Source organism: Schistocerca cancellata, chromosome 5 (assembly GCF_023864275.1).
Source record: "Schistocerca cancellata isolate TAMUIC-IGC-003103 chromosome 5, iqSchCanc2.1, whole genome shotgun sequence".
Lineage (NCBI taxonomy): Eukaryota > Metazoa > Arthropoda > Insecta > Orthoptera > Acrididae > Schistocerca > Schistocerca cancellata.
In genome coordinates, this window is record NC_064630.1 from 814,000,299 (window position 1) to 814,027,622 (window position 27,324).

At 42.6% G+C, this 27,324-nt stretch overlaps 1 protein-coding gene across 1 annotated transcript in view; it reads left to right on the forward strand.

The window, feature by feature from the left end:
* LOC126188070 (discoidin domain-containing receptor 2-like) overlaps positions 1–27,025 on the forward strand; it is a 378,437-nt gene extending 351,412 nt beyond the window's left edge. The window contains exons 14-18 of the mRNA XM_049929516.1: positions 247–356; positions 2,920–3,114; positions 9,664–9,756; positions 11,785–11,926; positions 25,640–27,025. Of these exons, the coding sequence (XP_049785473.1) occupies positions 247–356; positions 2,920–3,114; positions 9,664–9,756; positions 11,785–11,926; positions 25,640–25,987 (888 nt within the window). The 3' untranslated portion in view covers positions 25,988–27,025. The remainder of the gene's footprint in view (positions 1–246; positions 357–2,919; positions 3,115–9,663; positions 9,757–11,784; positions 11,927–25,639) is intronic.
* Positions 27,026–27,324: the final 299 nt, after the last annotated feature.

A 27,324-nucleotide genomic window follows, 5' to 3' on the forward strand; every position in this document is an offset into this window, starting at 1 on the left:
GAGAGAGTTTAGTTCGGATTCCTGGGCCAACTTCATTTCTGCCTACTTCAGTACGACAGTGATGAACACAGACATGACCCCGAATGGTATATGATCTAAATCATAGTATTCGACTTATTATGATAATTCTGTCAGAAGTCTCAATATTGTTCTCCATTTTTCATATATGTAAAACGTGTATGCTCAAGCTGTGTTACCTACAGTTTATTGCAGAGAGTATCTAATGTGGCGTGTGTGTGCACACAGGTGTACGTGGCCGAGGCGGACGGAATCCCAGAGTACGGCAGCTCGGCGACGCTTGGGAAGCGCCTGGTGGCCGTCAAGTTCCTGCCCGCCGCCTCCACCGAACAGCAGAGGTCAGTGCGTCAGGCCCCAAGTGTCGTAGCAGCGTCATTCGCACTCTTCGTTATCTGTCTCATGTACTCGTTCTGAACATTTCGGTTTAAAATTGAAAGTTATGTAGCAGGTGCTGCTTATTGTCCTCGTTCAGTTAAGCATGAAATGAATGTAACTTATCTCTTGACCTGCAGTAAAATTGTCTAAAAATTTTTCTCTGAAACTTCACTCTGTAAACTGCCCTGAAACACACAAGTGTGCCTGCTTAAAATGTCAATTTTTCAATCTGTAACGTCGAAAATTTTACGTCCCACCCGCAGGCCGTTTAAGGCTTCACACAGATTTGTGCATCACTCGGTTTAACATCTCAACTCAATGCGCATCCCTCCATGAGAACGTCCAGCTAAACACAGTCCACTATGTACATGCGTCCCTAAAATATTAGGCGTTTCTAGTTCCATGACTACAATTAACAGAAATTTCATTTAAATGGATTTGTACAGATTCAGTTTGAAGGCATCAGCTATGTCGTTCACGACAATTACATTCCTTTGAAAATATTACAACTCGTAGGTGCAACTTTCTGGAAAATAAAAGACGTATGTTCGTAACTCCACAGAAAGAGTCAGCAAAGTCTGTTGAGAGAGGTTGGTTAACATACAGAAATACCGGGTGATCAAAAAGTCAGTATGAATTTGAAAACTGAATAAATCACGGAATAATGTAGATAGAGAAGTACAAATTGACACACATGCTTGGAATGACATGGGGTATTATTAGAATCAAAAACATACAAAAGATCAAAAAATCTCCGACAGACGTATCAGCAATAATCAGCAATAATTACCATAACAAAGTAAGACAAGGCAAAGATGATGTTCTTTACAGGAAATGCTCAATACGTCCACCATCATTCCTCAACGATAGCTGTAGCCGAGGAATAATGTGAACAGCAGTGTAAAGCATGTCCGGAGTTATGGTGAGGCATTGGCGTCGGATGTTGTCTTTCAGCATCCCTAGAGATGTCGGTCGATCACGATACACTTGCGACTTCAGATAACCCCAAAGCCAATAATCGCACTAACTGAGGTCTGGGGACCTGGGAGGCCAAGCGTGACGAAAGTAGCGCCTGAGCATACGATCATCACCAAACGACGCGCGCAAGAGATCTTTCAAGCGTCTAGCAATATGGGGTGGAGCGCCATCCTGCATAAACATCGTACGTTCCAGTAGGTGTTTATCGGCCAGGCTGGGGATGATGCGATTCTGTAACATACCGGCGTACCTCTCACCCGTCACGGTAGCAGTTAAAAAACCAGAATCACGCATTTCCTCGAAGAAAAAAAGGCCCGATAACGGTAGATGTGGTAAATCCAACCCATACCGTGACTTTCTCGTCGTGCAATGGAGTTTCCACGACAGTTCTAGGATTTTCGGTAGCCCAAATTGTGCAGTTGTGGGCGTTGACAGACCCTCGCAGCGTGAAATGAGCTTCGTCGGTCCACATAACGTTACTCAACCAATCGTCATCTTCCGCCATCTTTTGAAACGTCCACACCGCAAATGCCCTCCGTTTCACCAAATCTCCAGGTAACAGTTCATGATGCCGATGGATTTTGTACGGACAGCGTCGGAGGTTACGCCTAAGTGCCAATCAAACAGTAGTGTACGGAATGCCGGTGCGACGTGCGACTGCACGAGCGCTGACTTCCCCGTGCATAGGCGAACCCGTTACAGTCTCCATTTCTTCCTGAACTGTCTCAGCAGCATTACGCCTTGTGCTCGGTCGGGCACTACGGGGTCTATCGTCTAAACAACCCGTGGCTTCGAACTTGGAAATCATTCGCGCCACAGCGGCATTTGTCAACGGACCTTTACCCGTTCGAATCCCCTTCCTATGGCGATAGTATCGTAACGGTGAACTAGCATATTCCCCATTCTGATAATAGAGCTTCACTAAAAGCGCCTTTTCAGGTAACGTTAACATGCTGCGACTGCTGGCTCATCTGATTTTCTCTCCCATTACAGCTCCTTTTATACACGATTGTCATGTGCAGTCACTGACGTTTTGCTGTCCAGCGCCATGTGTCGGACATTTTGTGAATTTTTTTTTTTTGTTCTAATAAAACCCCATGTCATTCCAAGTATGTGTGTCAATTTTTACTCTGTATCTACATTATTCCGTGGTTTATTAAGTTTTCAAATTTATACTGACTTTTTGATCACAGGCGATTTTGGCCTTAGAAACATTTTTTTCCAAGTTGTGAATTTTTTATATCATCGCGGGACTTTACTGACATCCTATTACCGACTGTGGCGACAACTGCTCTCAGCAAAGGGGATATCTTGATCACTGGTACAGTATGCGTCGTCCTGTCGAGTAGTGATTGAAATCGAAGATGCACCCACGTCGAGAAAGGGGCCTGTTACCGCACGCATGGCTCTTCTCGCATGTGAGGCAGAGACAAACGGACGGGTGGTGACTAGGCGTAGGACGCACACGTGCCAATTACCTTGTGATTGAGCTTTGTGATCGCCCCGGTGCTCTGCAGACTGCTACTGGAACGGAGCCGACTGTTGCAGACAAGACTTCCTGCGCGACGTGCGCATCCTGGGCGCGCTGGAGGACGCGAACCTGGCGCGCGTGCTGGGGCTGAGCACGCGCGAGGAGCCGCTGGGCGTCGTGCTGGAGTACCTGGAGCACGGAGACCTCACGCAGTTCCTGCGCGCGCACCAGCTGGCCGGCGACGCCGCCCACTCCACGCACAACACGCTCAGGTGCGTACGCCTGAGCCGGCCTCGCGCGGGATGTGTCTCTCGTCGTGAAGTGCGACAGATGTGGTTTCCATCGCGGTTGCTGCAAGCTTAGAAACTAGCTATCACATCACATGGAACTTGCTCCTCGTTTACATTTGCGACCCGCATCGCTCTCCAGAGGCAGTCGCCTATCATTCGGTTGGTACATATGTTTGTGGTGCTTTGCCATGTTTAAACACAACAGATACACATAACAGTGAATTCCCTCATCAATTACATACTCATCTGTCAGTGTTTACACAAGCCCGGGGTAATAGCAGTAATGGACAGCCCGATTGGCTGACTAGTGGGATAAGGATATCATGTAGAACAAAGCGGGAATTATATCAAAATGTTTGAAGTAGTCACAATCAAGCTACAGTAGCACATTACAAACAGTATTGTAAGGTGCTTAAAAATGTTATTAGCAAGGCAAAAAGTATGTGGTATGCAAATAGAATAGCTAATTCACAGAATAAAATTAAAGTCATATGGTCAGTTGTGAAGGAAGTGTCTGGTCAGCAGCACAAAGTCCATGGTATAAAGTCAGTTCGCAGTAATAATATTTCTGTTACTGATAAATCAGGTATACGTACAGTATTTAACAATCATTTTCTGAGCATTGCTGGTGAATTAAATAAAAATTTAGTTTCTACAGGAAATCATATAAATTTCTTAGCAAATGCCTTTCCGAGATTGACGTCTGAAATAATCCTCTGTGATACAGCTGTACATGTTAGGCCTGTATTTAGCCATTTTTGTAATTTTTCCTTCAGGAATGGTCAGTTTCCTGAGCGATTAAAGTACTCAGTAGTAAAGCCGCTTTATAAAAATGGAGAAAGGGAGAATGTAGATAATTTTAGATCTATTTCTGTGCCATCAGTGTTTGCAAAAGTTATCGAAAACGCTGTGTATGTAAGGTTAATTGATCATTTTATATCACACGATTTGCTATCGAATGTACAGTTCGGCTTTAGAAGTAGTTTGACAACTGAAAATGCTATATTCTCTTTTTTCTGTGAGTTACTTGATGGGCTAAACAAAAAGTTTCGAACGCTTGGCGTATTTTTTGATTTAACAAAGGCATTTGACTGTGTTGATCTCACAATATTGCTCCAGAACTTGGACCATTACAGAATACGGGGAGTAGCTCACAATTGGTTCACCTCTTACTTTAGCAACAGGCAGAAAGAGGTCATTATTCACATTATTGAAAACGGCTGTGATGTGGGATCTGAGTGGGGTACTGTCAAGTGGGAGATGCCCCAGGGATCAGTATTGGGGCCGCTCCTGTTCCTTATTTATATAAATCATATGCCTGGTAGTATTTTGGGTAACTCTAAAATATTTCTGTTTGCTGATGACACTAGCTTGGTAGTAAAGAATGTTGTGTGCAACATTGACTCGGTTTCAAATGGTGCAGTACATGACCTCAGTTCATGGCTTGTAGAAAATAAACTAACGTTAAATCACAGTTAGACTCAGGTTTTACAGTTTCTAATACACAATTCAACAAAACCTGACGTTTTAATCTCGTAGAACGGGCATATGATTAATGAAACTGAAGAGTTCAAATTTCTAGCTGTTCAGATAGATAGTAAGCTGTCATGGAAAGCCCACGTTCTGGATCTTGTTCAAAGACTTAATATTGCCATTTTCACTAACGGTATCAAAAGTGAGTGATACTTCGATACGTAAGTTAGTCTACTTTGCTTATTTTCATTCACTTACGTCGTATGGTATTATGTTTTGGGGTAACTCTTCCCACTCTAGAAGGATATTTTTGGCTCAGAAACGGGCGGTTCGGACAATAAGTGATGTGAGTTCACGAACCTCTCGTCGACCTCTGTTCACGAGTCTGGGTATTTTGACATTGGCCTCTCAACACGTGTATTCCTTATTGTCGTTTCTTGTTACCAATATTAGTTTATTTCCAAGAATAAGCAGCTTTCACTCGGTTAATACTCGACAGAAATCAAACCACCATTTGGATCGGACTTCCTTAACTCTTGTGCAAGAAGGTGTGCAGTATACTGCTGCATCCATTTTCAATAAGTTGCCACTCGAAATCAAAAATCTTAGCAGTAATCCACGCGCTTTCAAATCGAAAGGTGTTCGATACAGTTCCCCACAGTCGTGTAATGAATAAAGTAAGAGCATATGGACTATCAGACCAATTGTGTGATTGGATTGAAGAGTTCCTAGATAACAATATGCAGCATGTCATTCCCAATGGAGAGAAGTCTTCCGAAGTAAGAGTGATTTCAGGTGTGCCGCAGGGGAGTGTCGTAGGACCGTTGCTATTCACAATATACATAAATGACTTTGTGGATGACATCGGAAGTTCACTGAGGCTTTTTGCGGATGATGCTGCGGTATATCGAGAGGTTGTAACAATGGAAAATTGTACTGAAATGCAGGAGGATCTGCAGTGAATTGCCGCATGGTGCGGGGAATGGCAATTGAATCTCAATGTAGACAAGTGTAATGGGCTGCGAATACATAGAAAGAAATATCCCTTATCATTTAGCTACAATATATCAGGTCAGCAACTGGAAGCAGTTAATTGTATAAGTTGTCTGGGAGTTCGCATTAGGAGTGATTTAAAATGGAATGATCATATAAAGTTGATCTTCGGTAAAGCAGATGCCAGACTGAGATTCATTGGAAGAATCCTAAGGAAATGCAATCCGAAAACAAAGGAAGCAGGTTACAGTACGCTTGTTCGCCCATTGCTTGAATACTGCTCAGCAGTGTGGGATCCGTACCAGATAGGTTTGATAGAAGAGATAGAGAAGATCCAACGGAGAACAGCGCGCTTCGTTACAGGATCATTTAGTAATCGCGAAAGCGTTACGGAGATGATAGGTGAACTCCAGTGGAAGACGCTCAATAGCTCGGTACGGGCTTTTGTTGAAGTTTCGAGAACATACCTTCACCGAGGAGACAAGCAGTATATTGCTCCCTCCTACGTATATCTCGCGAAGAGATCATGAGGATAAAGTCAGAAGATTAGAGCCCACACAGAGGCATACCGACAATCCTTCTTTCCACGAATAATACGAGACTGGAATAGAAGGGAGAACCGATAGACGTAGACCTACTCAAGGTACCCTCCGCCACACACCGTCAGGTGGCTTGCGGAGTATGGATGTAGATGTAGATGTAGAAACTGAAGAGTTTCCTGATGGGTCACTCCTTCTATTCTGTCGAGGAGTTCCTTGAAAAAATAAGCTATTATTATTGTATTACTGATAGCGTTTACTCAAACTTATGGACTGAATGTTTTTCAGGTTCATAAACATTTATTTTTATCTGTTATTACTTTTATGTTGTAAGTTCATGTACTGACACGTTCCATGACCTTGGAGATTTGCTCCTCAATTTGGTCCTAGGGAACCTGTCGTTTAAATAAATAAATAAAATAGTCTACCAATGTTAGGTAACTTTTCGAATCCTTGACTGTAGAAATCGCGTGGTTTTGAGGTGAAGAACTCGCCCACCTATGTTCGGAGCGCATATCCACCCGGAAAAGAAGGTCTTTGAAGGCTGGTCGATAGAGAGCGGAAAGGTAGACATCTGAAGGTTTAAGGTGAAGTCAATAAGGTGGGTGCAGAATGACTTCCCAGTCCAACTCCTCTGTAGTGCTTTTTCTTTTCAGTCTAGCAGAATGCGGGCGGACGGGCGTTATCGCGCAGTAGCATCACTTCACGCAGTATTCCTCGTTGCTAACCTTGGACTTCGTCTTCAGGACGTCTCAGTTATTGACAATAAACGTCAGCAGTGATGGTTACACATCGGAAAATGAATTCGTAATGAAACACACCGTCGCTCTTCCACCTGATGCGTGGTTCTTTGTACGTAGACTTGCTGCTTCTTCCTTTTTCTTCTCTCAACCATTCCTTTCTTTTTCTTATGTCTGTATGAAGACATCATTTTTTGTAACCAGTACCAATACATGATAGGAAAGGTCGGTGTTGTTCACGAACCAATTGATGACGAGCAAGCAGAGATGCACATATCACCACGCACAGATTTTTAGGATTTTGGCACAGAGCATGTGGTTCCGATACATCCTATTTGTGAACCTTCCCCATTGCGTACAAACGTCACACGGTGGAGGAATGATTACACTTCATCACATTCGCAGTTCTCGAGTGCAATGACGTGGATCATTTTGGATCAACGCGTTTAAAAGATCTTCATCAAACTTCGAAGGCCTTCCTGAACGTGGAGAGTCACTACTGTCCAACCCATCCTTCTTAAAACGACAAAACCAGGTTACTAGCCTGCTCTCTCCAATGTCATAATCCCTATACACGATCTCAAGTGTCTGTGGCTGCCTCCGCCCCTGTCACCCCTCTACTGAACTCAAACAGACGAATAAGTCGGAAATGTTGCGACTTCTCCACTTGGGACTCCATTTTCTAGCGTCCACAGTTTCACTCACTATTTCCAAATGGCAAAATAACAATAAGTAAACTCAAACAGCAACAATGAACTACAAATAAAGAATGACAATCGAGAAATAAACCAATAGAAAACGAAATACCAAATGCAGAACAAAAACGCTAAGAACTTATGCACCAACCTAATATAGCTGGTTTCAAATCAAATAATTAGTTTGTGAAAATGGACACACGAATAATTGCTACGTTTGCTATAATAAGAAGTATATTCCCTGCCCTGTCTGTTCCATGTGTGATTTCATATAAATATACTCATTATCCAGGAGCAACGTATAAGGCAATTTAGTCCCTCGTCCATTTTCAAAGAACATTTGTTTTCAAAAGTTCCATTACAAATAGCGTCCAAAGATTTTACAATATGAAAAAGTTCTTCAGAGACCACTACCAGTTGCAACAATTCTTCACTTACTTAAATGATGTCATGAAGCAACATGTTATGAGGTACATACTTCATCTTCAGAATACGATGGCAATAAAGAAACATTCAATAAAAGCAAGCATAAACATTACAGTTGTTCTTTATATCCTCAGTACTTGCTATGGTTATCCTGCAGAGGAGACTTGGATGACCTAGTACGAGTGATTTTGATTTAGTTTGTTGATTTTCTGTCCACACAAAAAGTGTTAACAATCACTCACTTCGTTCAAATGAAACAACTGACTTGAGTGTTCAATTACCACCATTGCTGTGACTCATCGAATCGTAGTAATCACTTTGTTAAACATAGAAAGGGCACTTAAAGCACTACATCACCATCAACTTTACTGGCCAGTAGAAAAAAGATGGCTGTCAAAACGAAGCTTGTTTCGTCTTTCAATATCTTCTGCATGTCTTGCTGTCACATTTCTGATGTTAGTTGACGAAATGAATTACAACAAGAGAGAGTGAAAGTTTGATTTTCTACGAAAATCGTTGCAAAGAATTGCAAATCTGTTGCTACTGCCGAATGGATTCATATATATTCTTAATCGTTACATATGTTCTATTTCAACATTATAGGACTGACATATTTACAATTGTTTAAAATAATTTTTATACTGTCATTACTAACACCAAATTGTCAAGTCTGCCTCATTTTTATGTATTTCTTCAAGCTACATCTGAGACATTGCAAATCTCTGGTAACAATAGGATCTACACACTGATAGTTCAATCGAAGCAAACTTTTTTGGACCGCCATGTATTTTCTGTTTCACAGTTGAGTTGATTGTGATTTCGTGCTTAAGTCTGCTTTGCAAGTTTATGAACGGGTCATAACTGGACTCGTGACAAGAAGACACCGTTTCGTATGATCGAACTGTGTGATGTTTAAAAATTTTAAAAGCTTCTTACCTACTATTTGTATCGAGTTTCCAAGTGTCTGCTTACTTCATATTTCGATAATTTTATCATGCTATGATGAATTGTTTAAACTATGTGATATCCCTACAGCTGTTTTTTTTCTTTGTTTGTTGTGCTTTTATCTCTTTTCAGATGCGCTGTATGTGGTATTAAATCATTTCAACAGCATTAGTATGCCCTGCTTCAAATTTTTAAGCTCATAGTAGCTGTGGTTCACGCAAAAGTACTTTACTACTAGCTTTATGCAATTTAAAATGAATTGTTAGTGAATTCGGCAATAGTTTTATCTGCTACATTCGAAGAGTTTCAAGCAATAGAGATGAACTTAGTTATATGAATAACTTGTTGATCTTACTTCAAATGACAAAAACTGATGGAATTGAAAAATTTACGCCGACCGTTGTGGCCGAGCGGTTCTAGGCGCTTCAGTCCGGAACCGCGCTGCTGCTACGGTCGCAGGTTGGAATCCTACCTCGGGCATGGATGCGTGTGATGTCGTTCGGTTAGTTAGGTTTAAGTAGTTCTAAGTCTATGGGACTGATGACCTCAGATTTTAAGCCCCATAGTGCTTAGAGCAATTTCAACCATACATAGAACTAATCTGCCTTGAAGCAGGAATCGTGTTTTCTTTTTATCCTCTGCAGCCTGTAAACAATATCGTGTATTTCAGTTGCATTCCGTATAATAAAAGGTGTCAAATATTCGTTTCCAAATTTTCAGCTTCAGCTGCCTGCTCTACATGGCCTGCCAGATAGCGTCTGGGATGCGGTACCTGGAGACGCTGAACTTCGTTCACAGAGACCTCGCCACGCGGTGAGTTACGGTTTTAATACCTAGAAGAGAGAAATATACTATTGAGGTTATGTTGAAATAAGCATTTACTTCACATTTGAACGAAACGTACCTACTACATAAAAATTGTAAACGATATTGACGGAAGCTTCACCTGATGTTAATTCCATTGCCACTACAACATTCTTAAAGCAGTTAAAACTAAAACAGAATGTTTATCGGCGGAGATTAGGTACGTAATAAAATGTATTTCCCTACAGCCGCAAGTTCTCCATTCCTCACCCATTCCCACCCGCTCTCCATTCCTCACTCGTAAGGAAACCCACTGTAAAAGACGGAAAACTGACCTGCGTACTTTTTCACACAACTACTTTGGAAACATCGGGTTCCACAAGTCATGATACGAATTTCATTCCCTGCATTGGACATTTAAATATTCTGTAAAAGTATTTCACCCCAGAAATGTAAATTATGGAGTTCATTTAATTACAAATCAATTTAGAACCCGGGAACACTGGAAAGACTAATACATGGCCTTATAACTAAAGTGAGATCAGTGATATGAGCGAAATTCTAATACAGCTCAGATCATTAGGAAAGTACTTCCACTACTTTCTGTATCTGATCTTTTGAGAGTCATTAATTTGAGAAAAAAGGAATAATTAACCAAATCAAAGACTCTTACCAGACGACAGTAAACCTGTCTGGAAGTGACACTCTCCCACCTCCCCTTCTATACAACATAAGTGCGTCAGTAGATAATTCAATTCCATCCCGAAGTAATCGAACACTTTCCAGATACAAATGTCTTTGTTCCAGCTGGAAATTGTACCTCACTTGCCAGGAAATCACGGGCAACAGGTTACGGGATATATTGACAACAGCTGCTACCAAACTTTTGTTCAACACTGAAATGTCTCTTAACATACACTTCAGTTTTCACTTGCATACCTAATGAATCATACCACCTAATCTTTGTTCATGTAATCAATCAACTGAATACCACAAATCCACATTGGTTTCACGGATATTCAAATAAATTTCGCGCCCAGCAGATTTTCAAAAGACCAAAACTGATAAAACAGCTGAAATAACAGCCCTTTCTACGCTCTGTTACACCACTTATCCTCAGGTAATGTCCCATTCGTTGCATATATACATTCTTTAGGGCGAGAATAAGGGTATAGAATGGTACAAAAAATAACTACAGAAACCAGAATAAAGAGCTATTCAAAATATTTAACATTCCTGCAGAAAAAAATTATTCTATGCTTAAAGACTATAACAGCGAAGTGAAAATAGATACTAACACAGATATTACAGTTTTAGTAGAAATGAAAGCCCCAGACTTCGCATGAACTGAACTGTTCATGGAAATATCAAACGTTGCTGTCCTCTCCTTTCACAGTTGTTGCCAATTATTAGATTTCCTCACCAGTACTTCCATAATGACACATAATGTCCCACAAAGCTTTCACCCAGCGTTCCATCTGGTCTTTTAGTACCCGTTAGACTCCTTAGCTGAGTGGTTGCTTTGGGGGAAGGGACGACACAACGAGATCATCAGTCCCATCGGATGGAGAAGGAAGTCGGCCGTGCCCTTTAAAAGGAACCATCCCGGTATTTTCCTGAAATCCAAATTGGGATGGCGGGAGGCGGGTTGGAACTAATCCTTCCGAAAGTGTGTCCAGTGTGCTAACCGCTGCGCCACCTCGCTCGGTTTAGCTGAATGGTCAGTGCGTGCGACTGGTGTGCAGTGGGCCTGGCTTCGATTCGCGGCTGGATCGGATATTTTCTCCGCTCGGTGATTGGATGCTGAGCTGTCCTCATCGTCATTTCTTCATCATCGAGAACCAAATCGTTTAATGTGGCATCAACTAAAACGACTTGCAAATCGGTGGCCAAACTTCCCCGGGCGGGGATTCCCAGATATCAATCGTATAAAATATTTTTTTTTTTCATTGTTAGTAGCATTTCTCATCATGCATGTTTTACTCAGATGAATACTCTACAAACAGTCACATTCTCTTTGCCTTTTTCTTCCATCAGGAACTGCCTGGTCGGTGAGGGCTACCACGTGAAGGTGTGCGACTTTGGCACCGACAACGAGCTGTACGCAGCCGACTATTACAAGGTGGACGGCGCCAACGGGATCCCCGTGAGATGGATGGCCTGGGAGTCAGTTTGCCAGGTGTGTATGGTGGCCACGATAGAACTGCCACACGCAACTGACAGTTATGGCAACTAAGAGTTAGTGTGAAGTAGAATTTTGATACGCTTCTTCTAACCTCAGACATTAACAGCGTACTCTGCTAGGATTAAAGCTTTCTGTAGCTTATAGAGGGGACTTCAAAAAGTGACGTCTTCCCATGGTAAGACAACTGCCCGACAAGAGTGGCCCATTGTCAGAAGAAAGTATATGTTTTGGGTTCCCTCTGTACACAGTTCTGCTGCGATATAGAAACATGACAGCGTGTGAATGGAATTGTACGGCAAATGGGATCGTACTACAACGTTGATGTAAGCGGGACGGCACGAACACGTGGGCAAAACGTGTGAATTCACGGTGAAATACCGGCGGTATGTGGACCACACGCAATTTCGCGTACAGCTGTGGTGCAATGGTGGTAACAATTGGTCCTAGGCTGCACAGATGTGAATGATGCTGCTTTGGAAGGAAGGCCATTAATATCGACCACAAAAGATTATAACGAGGCCATCTTTCCGGCAAGCTGGAAGAACACCTGGGGGAAAAACATTTTCCAACGGGCGAGGACTTCCACACTGCTGTTCTCGAATGGCTCTGTGACCGAGGAGCAGATTTCTGTCGTCGAGGAACTGAAAGACTGGGGGAACGTGCCGAACGATGTCTACAGAGACTTGGTGGCTGTGTTGAGTAATAGCGTCATGTATATTTTTCACTTTAAAATGAAGTTCAGCATTTAATACAAGTTAGTTGCCCTGCCAATGTAGTAAGGGAGTAACCTTTTCAAGTCCCATCTTACCATATGTGCCATCTGCGCAGCACCCATTTAATGACAATCGCTACCCGCTACAATATAAGAGAAGGCCCGTTGGGTTGAAATATGTTTGAGTAACTATTTTGTTGAAGTTACAGCATCAGAATCCTCCACTAGATTTTCAGTTACCTTCAGGACTGCTGGGAGATAGTATTCCGCTGTTGCTAACGTCATGTCCCAGCGGATAACAACAAGTTCATTTGGCAAGGAGAAAAAACTTTATTTATAGTGGAGATTAATTTATTTACCTTAGGGAATTTACCCTTACTTGCTCTCGCATATTGTTGGTACCACATGCTACGCAAGTTACATGCAGCATCAAAGGGTGGAATACCGGCCAGTTTACCGGTCAAGATTGTCAGTAGTTTCATCAACAGAAATCCATATGAAAGATTCGCCAGTATCTTCTCCTGTTCAATGCGTCACTGTAAGTTGACTCCACATAATTTTTACGCAGCACTGACGCTGAAGGAACAGACTGATGGCAGTACTTCTCAAGCAGACATATGAAAACAGTATTTTCTACTTTTTGAAAAGCAGTATTCGCTGCCACAGTAGCATGACGAAAGTTGCTGAGGAATAAGTTATTTTTGGGGATTCATCAGATGAGTTTGTTAAAAGCGTTTGCTTGAATTTTGATTTTCGTTCGACATTTGCCTTATGTAACGCTAGTGAGGCTTTTTATCACTCAAAACGCAATACAAGGAAGAAGTGCTACATAGAAGTGCACATACATAATATTAGGTATTGTTACAAGACACAGGTACTTAATTTTACGAAAATAAAGAAAGTCTTATATAGTTTAGTAATTTTAGTTGTCCAAGTATTCTCTCACTAAACAGCTTTTTGTCGCAACTCAAATCTGAAAAAAAGTCAAAACTTGGTGTGTCATTTTAAAAACATGTATGGTTTGTGCTATGGCTGTCAAATTTTCACATTGTGAACTTTCTCGTTATGTCAAAATCGAACTCGACAACTTAAATAAAAGTGAACGATTGTGTCCTGGTGTTTATAATTTAAACAATCTTGAAAATAATTTGCTTCGCAAATGGTCTGGTGTCGAAAAACGTAAGAAGAAATTTATTCCGAAATGACAGGAAAAACTAAGAAGAAAAAAAAATATAATAACTAACCTCTTTGTTGCATGCTTGTCACAATATAATTTTTCCATCTATCTTATAGCACGGAAGCCTTGGCAGCCACTGTCTTACATGACTAAACTTTGAGCTAACTGTTTTCAGCAGTTTCTTCTGTTGAATCCCGCGTGACCGCTACGGTCGCAGGTTCGAATCCTGCTTCGGACATGGATGTGTGTGATGTCCTTAGGTTAGTTTGGTCTAAGTAGTTATAAGTTCTAGGGGACTGATGACCACAGCAGTTAAGTACCATAGTGCTCAGAGCCATTTGAACCATTCTTTTCTGTTGAACCGTTCACACACTTAAACTAGAATAGGCATTGAGCAATTAACATGTTAAACGCCTTACGTCCATCAGTACAATACTAGGTTAGTTTCATGGGTGGATAACAAAAATTATGCAATGGCCTCACTCTCCTACTATGAGAGTCTGTGTACACTAGAGTGACTAAACGGCTTCGATAGACAATTTAAACTGTCCCATTGTGTATTTTTTTATAATCAGAAACCAGTTTAAGGCCTACGAATATCTTTCTTCGAGGAAACAGGAAGCGGGCCAGTATTCTATGAGCTACAGATTCTTCTGAATATCGTCTTAAGTCCTCCCATCTTCGATTCTTGCACGCAGTTCCAACTTTTGAAAATATCAGAATTTTATTCCGCAGTACTTGGTCTCGCGCTAGCGTTTCCGCTTCCCGTGCACGGGGTTCTGGGTTCGATTCCCGGGCGGGGTCAGGGATTTTTCCTGCCTCGAGATGACTGATTGTTTTTGTGTCGTCTTCATCATCATCATTGATCACGATTACGGTCGGAGGAAGGCAATGGCAAACCACCTGCACTAGGACCTTACCTAGTACGACGGTGCGGATCTTCCGTATCGCTCCCCTACGCTCTGTCCAGGAGTATGGGACTTCATCATCATCATCATCATCATCATTATTGTGTTGAAGGAATAGGCACCTTTTGTTGTGTACGACATTATACACCATGGTAAGCAGAGGTGGGCTGCACAGTGATGCAGCAACTGTCGTCATAGCAGGGTTGGACAGAAGCAGGAATGATTAGCGATCAAGTTAACACAGTAAACAGAAGATTTTCTTGTATTTCTCTAGGGGTAACAAAGACTAGTCGCAAATAATGCAGCAAGAAATAAAATTCAGCTCATACAGTAGGAACGAGAATGAGGCTCTCTCAACTAAAGCACGAATGGTAGACTAGTGGCGTCACATAGCAAAGTGTGACGGGGCTGCGTGGCTGCCAGTGGCCATCCTACGTGGCGGCATCAGAGGCTGCTCGTGGCACAGAGCCGCTGCAGGTGCGGCTGAGTGAGGAGGCGCCGTTGGGTCTGCCAGGTGCCGCACGACCGCTGTTGGCGTCTGACGGAAACTTGCAGTTCTGTTGCCAACTTTGAGATGCCAGTAGGGTCGTATCGTTGCTTGATACCTCACTTTTGAGAGTTTTAAAGCTCAAATAGGCAAAAGTATGCGTGAACGTCCAAATAACCTGTTTTAGATGCTATAAAATAAACGGTTTCGAGTGTAATTAGTCACGAATCGTGTAAGTACAAGTGTCTTTGCAACTAGGAACTCAAAAATAGAATAGGTTCTAACTCAAAGGTCCACGATCTAATAATCATTATTTAACAATGCGTTTGAAGCGGTATAGAGCTACGATGTGGGAGTAGTAAGATGACGAGGATGGTGAGCGAAAATAAAATAATATTTGATGTAAATTCAGTAACTGATTCATCCCAAGTTTTTCATTTACAGAGCCAAGTAATATTTGCTCGTGACAGAAACCAAGTTTTAAAACTAATCATTAGGTTCTTAGAAATACTCAAATATCTATCAAATTCCCTCAATTATTTTAGAAACTCTGTTCGAATGTCATCTATCTCTTCTGCTTCATTTGTTTGTAGGTCTTCCGGTGTCTCTTGAATTCTGATTTTAATACTGCATCCCCGATCAGTTTGGCTTTAGGAAAGGTAAAGGCATCAGAGAGGCAATTTTCACGTTGCGGCTGATAATGGACACAAGACTTAAGAAAAATCAAGACTCGTTCATAAGATCCGTCGACCCGTAAAAAGCGCTCGACAATCTAAAATGCTGCAAGATGTTCGAAATTCTGAGAGATATAACAACACGCTCAGCTCAATGTCATTGATGGAACTGCTTCATAATCTCTAGGTAAACTTCAAAATTTGCATTCTGGGTGGCATTGGGTCTTTCCAACTTCACTCAACTGCATTAAAAATTCATAGTAATACCTCAAACGTATCTATAAATATTTTTCAAATACTTACTGTAGAACAAAAGCCAAAAAATATTTTTCATCTATTTAAAGCATGAAGGACAGAGATGTTTTTGGTAACACATCCTTGAGTATTTTTACTCTCAGAGATTTTGTGCAGGAAAGACGGATGAATATTAATATTTGTGCCAGGCTAGGTATATGGTTTAATTTGGCACGGGATGTTGTAAGAATACCTCCTAGACCCTTCACATAGTCGGTATCATTTGTACAGTGACGACCAACTTGTTATTGTTTCCTTCGTTGTGTCAAAAATTATCTCAAAAGGTTAAAACATTCAATTAATGTTTTTTTAAAGTGAAAAACATACCCTTCCTTTCACTACAGTGAATTTTACTGCTAGCTGCATGTCAGTCAGAAATAATTTATATGAACCTAGTCCGTCACGAACAGCTCTGTCAACACTTATAAAAGTGATATTCTACAGCACGCTATTAACAGTCAGATGAGCAGTCCCAAGTGCTCTTTTTTTCAGTTTGTCTGTGACAACGTCACAGATTTCTCTCTTTCGCAATTAGAAACAAGGTTTGATTCGTTTCTTGGATTGAAATATGTGTCGTATCGTGTACTTACTTTCCTTTCAAAAAAAGTGCACTTATTTTGTTGCTATTAATTCAGAAAAATAAGCAAATTTCTCAAAGTATGCATTTATGCACTTATAAAAAAAATATGGGCTTAAAATACAATATAACTTATACGCACATACACTAATCATTCTGTTGTCTTGTATGTAAGGAGGAACAGCTAATTTATCTATGCAGGTCGTCAGCAAAATACCTAAATTATTTAATAACTTGCCATATAGCCAAGATTATTACCTTAAACGGTGGGACCTACAACTATCTTTGTACAGAGATTAAGTCGCACCAGTTGTCCGAATGTGTGATTTATTTAAATTAAAACCACAATAGGTTTCGGGAAAATAGTATCCCGTTATGAAGATCTATAAGCAACGAAAAACCAATCCATTACTATACATTATTTCACATACTAATGCACATGTAAAGGAAATCTGTGTACATGATATATGTCTACATTTTACCTTAAAAGATTACGCCTTTAGGCACAGTCAAAAATAAGCAAGCAGCGAAAATCCGCTGTCGGGGACACCCTTGCTGTGTCTCACAGATTCCGCACGTTAACAATGAATGTCTGGTGACTGCGTATTTTTTACTGTGCCTAGTACCATAATCCCTTAAGGTACGTAACACTATATAGACAATATGGAATGACAGCTTAACAATGCACACTAATGATCTGTGTTTTCTTTGTTCACATAACTTGATAACGGCATCATGTTACAGCACGCACATATTTAGTGAAGTTGAATTAGCTGCCCAATCCGTTCCACTGATAAAAGATATCTTACGTGCATCCGGATCGAGACACTATAGGAAGCTGACCCCACAGCAGGTGTTCAGCAGAAGAATTTGTACAGTAAGGAACAGGGGAAGGTCACACATTTGTAACATAAATGCAGTAAATCGATGGTACAATTATGCACTGATTAATTGAAACCACGTTTCAGTGCGAGTTATCCTTATTACAGCATTTGACATCACTCAAGAATTCCGTATAACTCGTCTGATAGCCAGTGCCCCGAAACAGTTAAAAATTAGAAAAGAAAAATAATCTAATAACAAAATTTTCGTACGGCTCTTAACTAGTGAAATGTGGGAAACCATCTTACGAGACGTGCAGGATATATTGTTGTTGACCATGAGGGCGGTGAGCAGGTAACTCGCACCCCGTCAGTATCGGATAATGTTGTGCCAACAGCTGGCAAAGCAAGCTGTCAGTGTGTGTATGTGTGTGTGTGTGTGTGTGTGTGTGTGTGTGTATGTGTAATAACAGCGATCGAGATGCAGTCTTGTGCCCTGAGCGAATTTCTATCACTGGGGTTTTACACGCAAGTGATTCCAAAGTAATGGAAGCCAATTCATATTCACTAAAGATGGCGGCGACTACCGCATTAATGACTTACCAACACTGTCGTGAACCTGTACTGAAATCAGCAAAGAAGCAGGCTTTTTGAGCGTGTTTTCGTGGTTTTACTGTCGGAGGAAAAACAATGAAAAAATGTTTCCTGCAGTCAACCTTTCCAGGAAGTCAGGGCTGACCAATCCAAAGGCTTTCTGCTGGAGAAGCAGGTGACCACTAACTGGAACTTAAGTTGGTCATTATGTTGCGGTGCCAGGCGGCTGTGTGCCGCGGAAAAGCAGTCTTCCTCTGCAGTGACATGTCTTCGTCGGCAATTTGAGTCAATGGCCCTGTTATTTTCCGATTTATGCCATCTTGTGGCTTTCTAAAAATAACTGTTCGGATGATACTAAAATTAGTTTTCCACCATCATCCGATAGGCTCGCATCCAGGCAATACATATGTGAGTCTGGAAGGTCGGTAAAAGTTCATATTATAACTGGTATTTGCCTTTTTAGTTTTCAGACTTGCCAAATATTCAGGTGTTAGAGAAATGATAATTGTCAATGGTTTTGCAATATTTCCTCCTATATGAACCTGTGATTGGAAGTATCATCCATAGTAATAATGCACTGTAAAACTGTAGTGTCTATTTGTCTGTTTGAACACACTAATCTCTCCAAAACTAATACCTGAATTTTCGTCGGGTTACCACAGGTAACTTGGGCGTATCTTGGGGCAACATATAGCTTTTATTTAATTGTAATCGTATTACAGAAAAAAAGATACTGCAATGTAAGGTTTTCACGCGACACAGAAAAACAATTTGCTCTCTAAAAATTCTGTTTTCTCTTTGACATCTGAACTGTATCATATTTTGTGAAAATGCTTTCATTGATTAATATGTTCGTTGTCGTACGATTCAGGGTAATGAAAACAATAATTACACAATCATCTACAAGTTTAATGCATACAATTGTAGTATTATTATTAAATGCGAAAGTAATTCTGTTACGTTTTCACGATTAAACTGCTCTACCATTTTCGATGAAGTTTCGTATGCAGACAGTTTCCACCATGAAGAAGAGGACTGGCTTCTCCAAAAGGAGGTGAATATATAAACAAAAATCCACGTGAGAATGTAGGGTAGGAAATGGAAAACCTGTTATTACGTCAGTGAACATAAACAACCTTACTAAAATTACTGCATTTGTTGCACGGCATCTTCGTTGTATGGCGTATGGTTGCTTCAGTAGCACAGTGCGTAGATGCACGCTCCTTCCCTACATGACCCACTGCAAGCACCACTCGACAGCGTCGCTGCACATTCTGCAGCATCGTGCATTAAGGCAATGCAGTGTGGATTGGCGGTGAGTGGACGGGTATGTGGAGTGGGTGAAACATCACTGGCTATGCTTACCAGAACAAGCAGACACATGACAGCAGCTGACACCCGTCATTCATCAGAACAAAAGTACTGCTTTGTGAGCACAGCCAAATAACTGCTACTTCCTCAAATTACTAAGTATAGCGCTTTTAAAATAAGTTGAGACTTCTGATAGTTCAGTGTGGAGAGAGAGAATGGAAGCGTAGCTGCCAGCGTGTGCTCCGCAGGTCGGCAGGTGAACAAAGCCACGTAGCGCCACTCTCGTTCGGTGCGGATTCTGGCAGGGCCGCTTCACTGCGTGAACAACAAGCCGGCCGATCTGCGACATTTCTGAAACGATTAATATGCGAAAGCCGGCCGCTGTGGCCGAGCGGTTCTAGGCACTTCAGTCCGGAATAGCGCTGCTGCTATGGTCGCAGGTTCGAATCCTGCCTCGGGCATGGATGAGTGTGATGTTCTCAGGTTAGTTAGGTTTTAGTAGTTTTTAGTCTAGAGGACTGATGAACTCAGATGTTAGGCCCCATAGTGCTTAGAGCCATTTGAATATGCGAAATTTCCATATCTACCGCGACATTCAAGAGATTACAGATTTATTTCTCTCAAATAATGTAATTATTGAGGGTCACCGGTAGCTGGAGAACCGAGAACTGCTTTGGGTTTTGTAACAATGTAAGTAATGAAGCTACACTGAAATTACAGTGAAATGAATACCGCTAGCTGCATAAAGGCGTTGACATACGTCAACGGGGACAGTTGAAAATGTGTGTCCTGACTGGGACTCGAACCTGGGATCTCCTGCTTACATGGCAGACGCTCTATCTATCTGAGCCACCTGTTTCCCAGAAGATAGTGTGACCGCAGGGACTTATCTCTGGCACGATTCCCGTGAGATCCACATTCCCAACTTATTGTCGCTCACTCTATTCAGAGTACATCTGACCATTATACTCGTTACTCGCGGCCTTTTGCCGATTCCCGTATGAGTTCGGACACTGTTTGTGCATCCGCACAGAAGAAGGAGATGGTAAACTATACGGAGAATGAGCTGTTTCATAAACTTTTGACCTGACTTGCATTCAGTTCTTACAAGGGAACCTCCCCATCGCACCCTCCTCAGATTTAGTTATAAGTTGGCGCAGTGGATAGGCCTTGAAAAACAGAACACAGATCAAACGAGAAAACAGAAAGAAGTTGTGTGGAACTATGAAAAATATAAGCAAAATATACACACTGAGTAGTCCATGCACAACATACCCAACATCAAAGATAACATGAGCTCAGGAGCGCCGTGGTCCCGTGGTTAGCGTGAGCAGCTGCGGAATGAGAGGTCGTTGGTTTAAGTCTTCCCTCGAGTAAAAATTTTAATTTCTTTATTTTCGCGAAGTTATGATCTGTCCGTTCGTTCATTGACGTCTCTGTTAACAGTAATAAGTTTAGTGTCTGTGTTTAGCGGCCGCACCGCAAAACCGTGCGATTAGTAGACGAAAGGACGTGCCTCTCCAATGGAAACCGAAAACATTTGATCGCAAGGTCATAGGTCAACCGATTCCTCCACAGGAAAACACGTCTGATATATTCTATACGACACTGGTGACGGCATGTGCGTCACATGACAGGAATATGTTGTCGACCCACCTAACTTGTACACTTGGCGAATGGGTAAAAAGATTCTTCTACCTTGCCCGATTTGGGTTTTCTTGTGGATGTGATAATCACTCCCAAAAAAGTGATGATAACATAAGAGTTTGTGAGATAAACTGCAACAAATGAATGCAATAGTTTCACAGTCGCACAGTTTTCCTGTGCTCTGTTAAAACATTTTCAAATTTTTCCGTGTATAGACCGTCAAATCCTGCATATGTCCAAGCAAATCTGAACATGTCCTGGAATTTTGGAGAGCGAAGTTGATTATGTGCAAGTGCCTGAACTTTGATAATTGTCTGAAAATAACAAATTAAACTTTTCACTCGAGGGAAGACTTGAACCAAGGACCTCTCGTTCCGCAGTTGCTCACGCTAACCACGGGACCACGGCGCTCCTGAGCTCACGTTATCATTGATGTTGCCTATCTTGCACATAGACTACTCAGTTTGTATATTTTGCTTATTTTTTTCATAGTTCCACACAACTTCTTCCTGTTTTCTCGATTGATCTGTGTTTAGTTTTTCAATGCCTATCCGTTGTGCCAACTTATACCTAAATCTGAGGGGGGTGCGATGGGGAGGTTCCCTTGTTAGTTTAATAATAAACTGTTTCAGAATTCTGTCAGCATTTCAACCGCATTACAAAGTTAATGAGATCAGTATTTCTAAACTCAGCTGTTTTCTGACGAAAGAAGCAGATTTTAACATAGAAACAAGTTTCGTATTCCTCACAACGCGTCGCAGTCCTTCATTAATGGCTCCTCAGCTACCTTCCTGCTAGGGCTGACAACTCAAGACCAGTCCTGTCGCGTAACGTTTGCAGTGGCTTCTTTCAACCTCAACCTCAACGAGCGTAAATTTCTTGCTGTTTTTTGTGACATTACTTTTCACCTAGGCCCGGATACTCTCAGTCGGATTTATATGAGCATGATACGTAGGAAGCCTGATTAAACTATGCCCTTTACCGTTAGCCAGTTGGTCGACCTGGTAGCGTGGACTTTTGATTTGTACGACACTGCAGGTTCCATTACCTTCGCCTAATACACGCTAGGTTAAACTTTATCTCATGGAACATTTCTTTGTACGCCGAGCGAGTTTTCCTCCACTGGACTGCTGGAGCTTCATGCATCACAACAGAGTGGTTCAAATGGCTCTGAGTACTATGGGACTTAACTTCTGAGGTCATCAGTCCCCTTGAAATTAGAACTACTTAAACCTAACTAACCTAAGGACATCACACACAACCATGCCCGAGGCAGGATTCGAACCTGCGACCGTAGCGGTGGCGCGGTTCCAGACTGTAGCGCCTAGAACCGCTCGGCCATTCCGGCCGGCTGGAACAGAGTGGTATGGCGTTTTGTTCATTACTATTGTCGAATTCTGAGAAATATTTAACAGCAGAACGTTCTCTCCTCAGCCGGTGAATATGTTCTTGGATGACACTTTTACTGCAAAACTCGCATTCAGATGTACTTGCACTGTTGTTATTAATGCGGCGCCAACACAAAACACTTGTTCACAATACCTGATGACTACAGAACATTTCATTGCGAGGAAATACGACATTACAGCGAGAGCTGACACACATTGGTGCATCTAATGTGTGTCACCACGTGGTACTGTTTACTCATGGTGGGCAACAGGAGCGAACCGCTGGGGGTGTGGTAGGGAAAGCCGGTTCGCCATTGGTGTTACCTGGGCAAGGGCGTCTCGTCCCGCTCCAGTCAGCCAAACGTCAAAACTCGCAACTAATTGTAAACGCACTATAGGCTACACATCTTTCCTAAGGAATTGCACGACACAGCTGCTGAGGCTTGTATAATGTAAAAATGTTTCAGGTGTACAATGTCCCCCTAAAAGATATTGTGTATTTACATTAATTAAATCACGGTTCTGGACAACAGGTATCGTATATGAAATTTAAATTTTTTCCGGCGAACTAAATGTTCAAAAAGATTTCGGGCTTGCAGTCGGTCGTCGCTAGCTTCCATCCACGATATTTCGACTGGACAACTGCCAGCCATCCTCAGGTGAGCCATCTAAAACTAAGGAAGACGCCCTCCGTTCCGTAATATATAGCGTGCAGCGAGTATTCGGCGCATGCGTCAAAATCATATGGAGAGACGAACCACACCGCCCGCCAGCAGCGCCCTCACTGGTGGAACTGCAGAACTCAGCCGTCTTCGGTGTTCTCAATTGCCGCGGCCATCCGAGCACTCTGACGTCTTCCTCTCGAGCAGATCTCAGAGATGACGGGGTTCTACGCATTATCTAGCTGGTAGCCATTGTCACGGTTGATAGGAGCGTCTGTTATGCGAATTTTCACTGATTCTTTTACGACGGAGTGCCAAAAGGCTGTTGCTGCGGCCAAAATTGTTGTCTTGTCATACTCCATTGAGTGTCCAGTGGAAATGGAATGCTCCATCTTATCAACCGTGACAATGGCTACCAGCTGGATAATGCGTGGAACCCCGTCATCTCTAAGATCTGCTCGAGAGGAAGCCGTCTGAGTGCTCGGACGGCCGCGGCAATTGAGAACACCGAAGACGGCTGAGTTCTGCAGTTCCACCAGCGAGGGCGCTGCTGGCGGGCGTTGTGGTTCGTCTGTCCATATGATTTTGACGCATACGCGGAATACTCGCTGCACGCTATACAGGGTGTTACAAAAAGGTACGGCCAAACTTTCAGGAAACATTCCTCACACACAAAGAAAGAAAATATGTTACGTGGACATGTGTCCGGAAACGCTTACTTTACATGTTAGAGATCATTTTATTACTTCTCTTCAAATCACATTAATCATGGAATGGAAACACACAGCAACAGAACGTACCAGCGTGACTTCAAACACTTTGTTACAGGAAATGTTCAAAATGTCCTCCGTTTGTGAGGATACATGCATCCACCCTCCGTCGCATGGAATCCCTGATGCGCTGATGCAGCCCTGGAGAATGGCGTATTGTATCACAGCCGTTAAAATACGAGCACGAAAAGCCTCTACATTTGGTACCAGGGTTGCGTAGACAAGAGCTTTCAAATGCCCCCATAAGTGAAAATCAGGAGGGTTGAGGTCAGGAGAGCGTGGAGGTCATGGAATTGGTCCGCTTCTACCAATCCATCGGTCACCGAATCTGTTGTTGAGAAGCATATTAACACTTCGACTGAAATGTGCAGGAGCTCCATCGTGCATGAACCACATGTTGTGTCGTACTTGTAAAGGCACAGGGTCTAGCAGCACAGGTAGAGTATCCCGTATGAGATCTTGATAACGTGCTCCATTGAGCGTAGGTGGAAGAACATGGGGCCCAATCAAGACATCACCAACAATGTCTGCCCAAACGTTCACAGAAAATCTGTGTTGATGACGTGATTCCACAATTGCGTGCGGATTTTCGTCAGCCCTCACATGTTGATTGTGAAAATTTACAATTTGATCACGTTGGAATGAAGCCTCATCCGTAACGAGAACATTTGCACTGAAATGAGGATTGACACATTGTTGGATGAACCATTCGCAAAAGTGTACCCGTGGAGGCAAATCAGCTGCTGATAGTGCCTGCACACGCTGTACATGGCACGGAAACAACTGGTTCTGCCGTAGCACTCTCCATACAGTGACGTGGTCAACGTTACCTTGTAGAGCAGCAACTTCTCTGACGCTGACATTAGGGTTATCGTCAACTGCACCAGGACTTGCCTCGTCCATTGCAGGTGTCCTCATCGTTCTAGGTCTTCCCCAGTCGCGAGTCATAGGCTGGAATGTTCCGTGCTCCCTAAGACGCCGATCAATTGCTTCGAACGTCTTCCTGTCGGGACACCTTCGTTCTGAAAATCTGTCTCGATACAAACGTACCGCGCCAGGGCTATTGCCCCGTTCCAACCCATACATCCAATGGGCATCTGCCAACTCCACATTTGTAAACATTGCACTGACTGCAAAACCACGTTCATGATGAACACTAACCTTTTGATGCTAGTACTGTAGAGCAATGAGTCGCATGTCAACACAAGCACCGAAGTAAACATTACCTTCCTTCAATTGGGCCAACTGGCGGTGAATCAAGGGAGTACAGTACATACTGACGAAACTAAAATGAGCTCTAACATGGAAATTAAGCGTTTCCGAACACATGCCCACGTAAAATCTTTTCTTTATTTGTGTGTGAGGAATGTTTCCTGAAAGTTTGGCCGTACTTTTTTTGCAACACCCTGTATATTACGGAACGGAGGGCGCCTTCGTCAGTTTTCGATGGCTGGCAGTTGTCCAGTCGTGGATGGAAGGTAACGACGACTGGCTGCAAGCCCGAAATCTTTTGAATCTTCCCGTATTGATACCGTTGTTCAGTTGTTCAGTTGTCCTATGGTCAAGTAGATTAGTCAGATCAATGTCAATTGATGTAGGTACAGTTCTGTTTTGCAGGATTTGATCCTGCGTTTGAGGCAGCATTCGGTTCTGTGTAAAGCGTACCTGTCGGCTGTCGTGTGCAGGGCCAGTACACGACGAAGAGCGACGTGTGGTCGTTCGGCGTGACGCTGTGGGAGGTGCTGACCCTGGCGCGCCGGCGGCCGCTGGAGCCGCTGTCGGACGCGCAGGTGCTGGAGGCGCTGGCGCGGCTCCAGCAGCGCGACGACGCCGACGAGGCCGGCGGCGGCGGCGACGACGCGGACGTGGACGCGCCGCTGCCGCTGGGCGCGCCCGCCTGCTGCACCAAGGACGTGCTGCACCTGCTGCGCGAGTGCCGCCGCCGGCACGCCGCGCGCAGGCCGGCCTTCCGCGAGATCCACCTCTTCCTGCAGCGCAAGACCCTGGGCTACGCGCCCGGCATCTTCTCCTGATGCCTCGACGACGTGCGCTTGTGAACCTCGTCCTGTTCCGGCGACGGCCTAGGTGTCTGAGTCCGTAACAACTACGGACAGCGCAAGTCCTGCGAGTTGCGTGGGATGGTCAGAACGTTTTGATTATCATCTCCAAAAAAATAGGTCACGCGATTAACTTTTTGTTGACTTGAAGTCCTGGTACATACCGCAATCCGCACGCCACATTAGCGCAACATGCAGGAGCAGAAATGAAAAGTACATGGCGCAGTCGGAATGGGAAAAATAGACCGGTATTTTAGTTCTGAGTAACAGATAGTTTTCAGTATTTGTTTAGACCCAGTTATGACAGGTATTTTTCAATTTTCTGATAACCGAGTAAATAAACGAAATATGAATTAGCCATATCATATTTGCAAAATTTTTCGTTTCCAAACAAACCTATTTTATAAAAGGAATAATTCTTATCGTAAAATTTGCATTGGTTTCAAATGTTGCGTTGTTATAGCATATAGGTAGGGCGATCTGTGCCATTTTAATAACAGTGCCAACAGAAACGGGGAACAAGCATATCGCATAACAGTTGATATAGCACTGCTCAGACAATAATATCCTCCTTGTTTGTGTCGTGGCTCCAGGTATGCCTGTACGTGCGGTGTGCAACACTTGTCCCCACGTCGTCTATGAGGCAGTTTTTCGCCGACGTCGCTGGACATCCGCTGTTCTGCAGATTGCCACCAACCCTAGTATGGAAATATTTTAGCGAAGTGACGTAGCAATGAAGTCCAGTGCTCCATTTGCTTTAAAAGATTAAAGATTCGCCTGCCATTTCTATGAAATAATAAAAGAGGAAGGAAATTATGGTAACAGTGATAAATTAAAGACTTAACAACAATTTATGCATAGTACACAATAAAAACTCCATAACTTGCCCTTATCTCGTTGTAGCTGTTGAAAACGGACAAATTAACACGGAAAATGGACTTCTTCAACCTTAGCTCTCACTCTTTAGCACTAGCGATTAAAATTATGATCAGAAGAGACTAGTGGTGTTTTTTTTTTTTTGCTGAAGTATTCCACCATTACCACTTTTCGAAAAGAGCAGCAAACTGTGGACGCACTAAGTGTTCTTTAAATGGTTATTTAGTAATTTTTTGATTCTATGTACCTTGAGTCTGAGAGAGTCTAAATTTTCAATCTTTGTTCGATTTCTACGTTTATTACAAGAAAATAATAGGAGAATAGGATAATTGGTTATTTCAGAATCCGGTCGGTTTCAACTGTTTTAAGAGTCAGATTAAACAGGTGTGCAAATTTTAAAAAAAATGTAACCGAGAACCGGTTATTTCAGCGCTAAC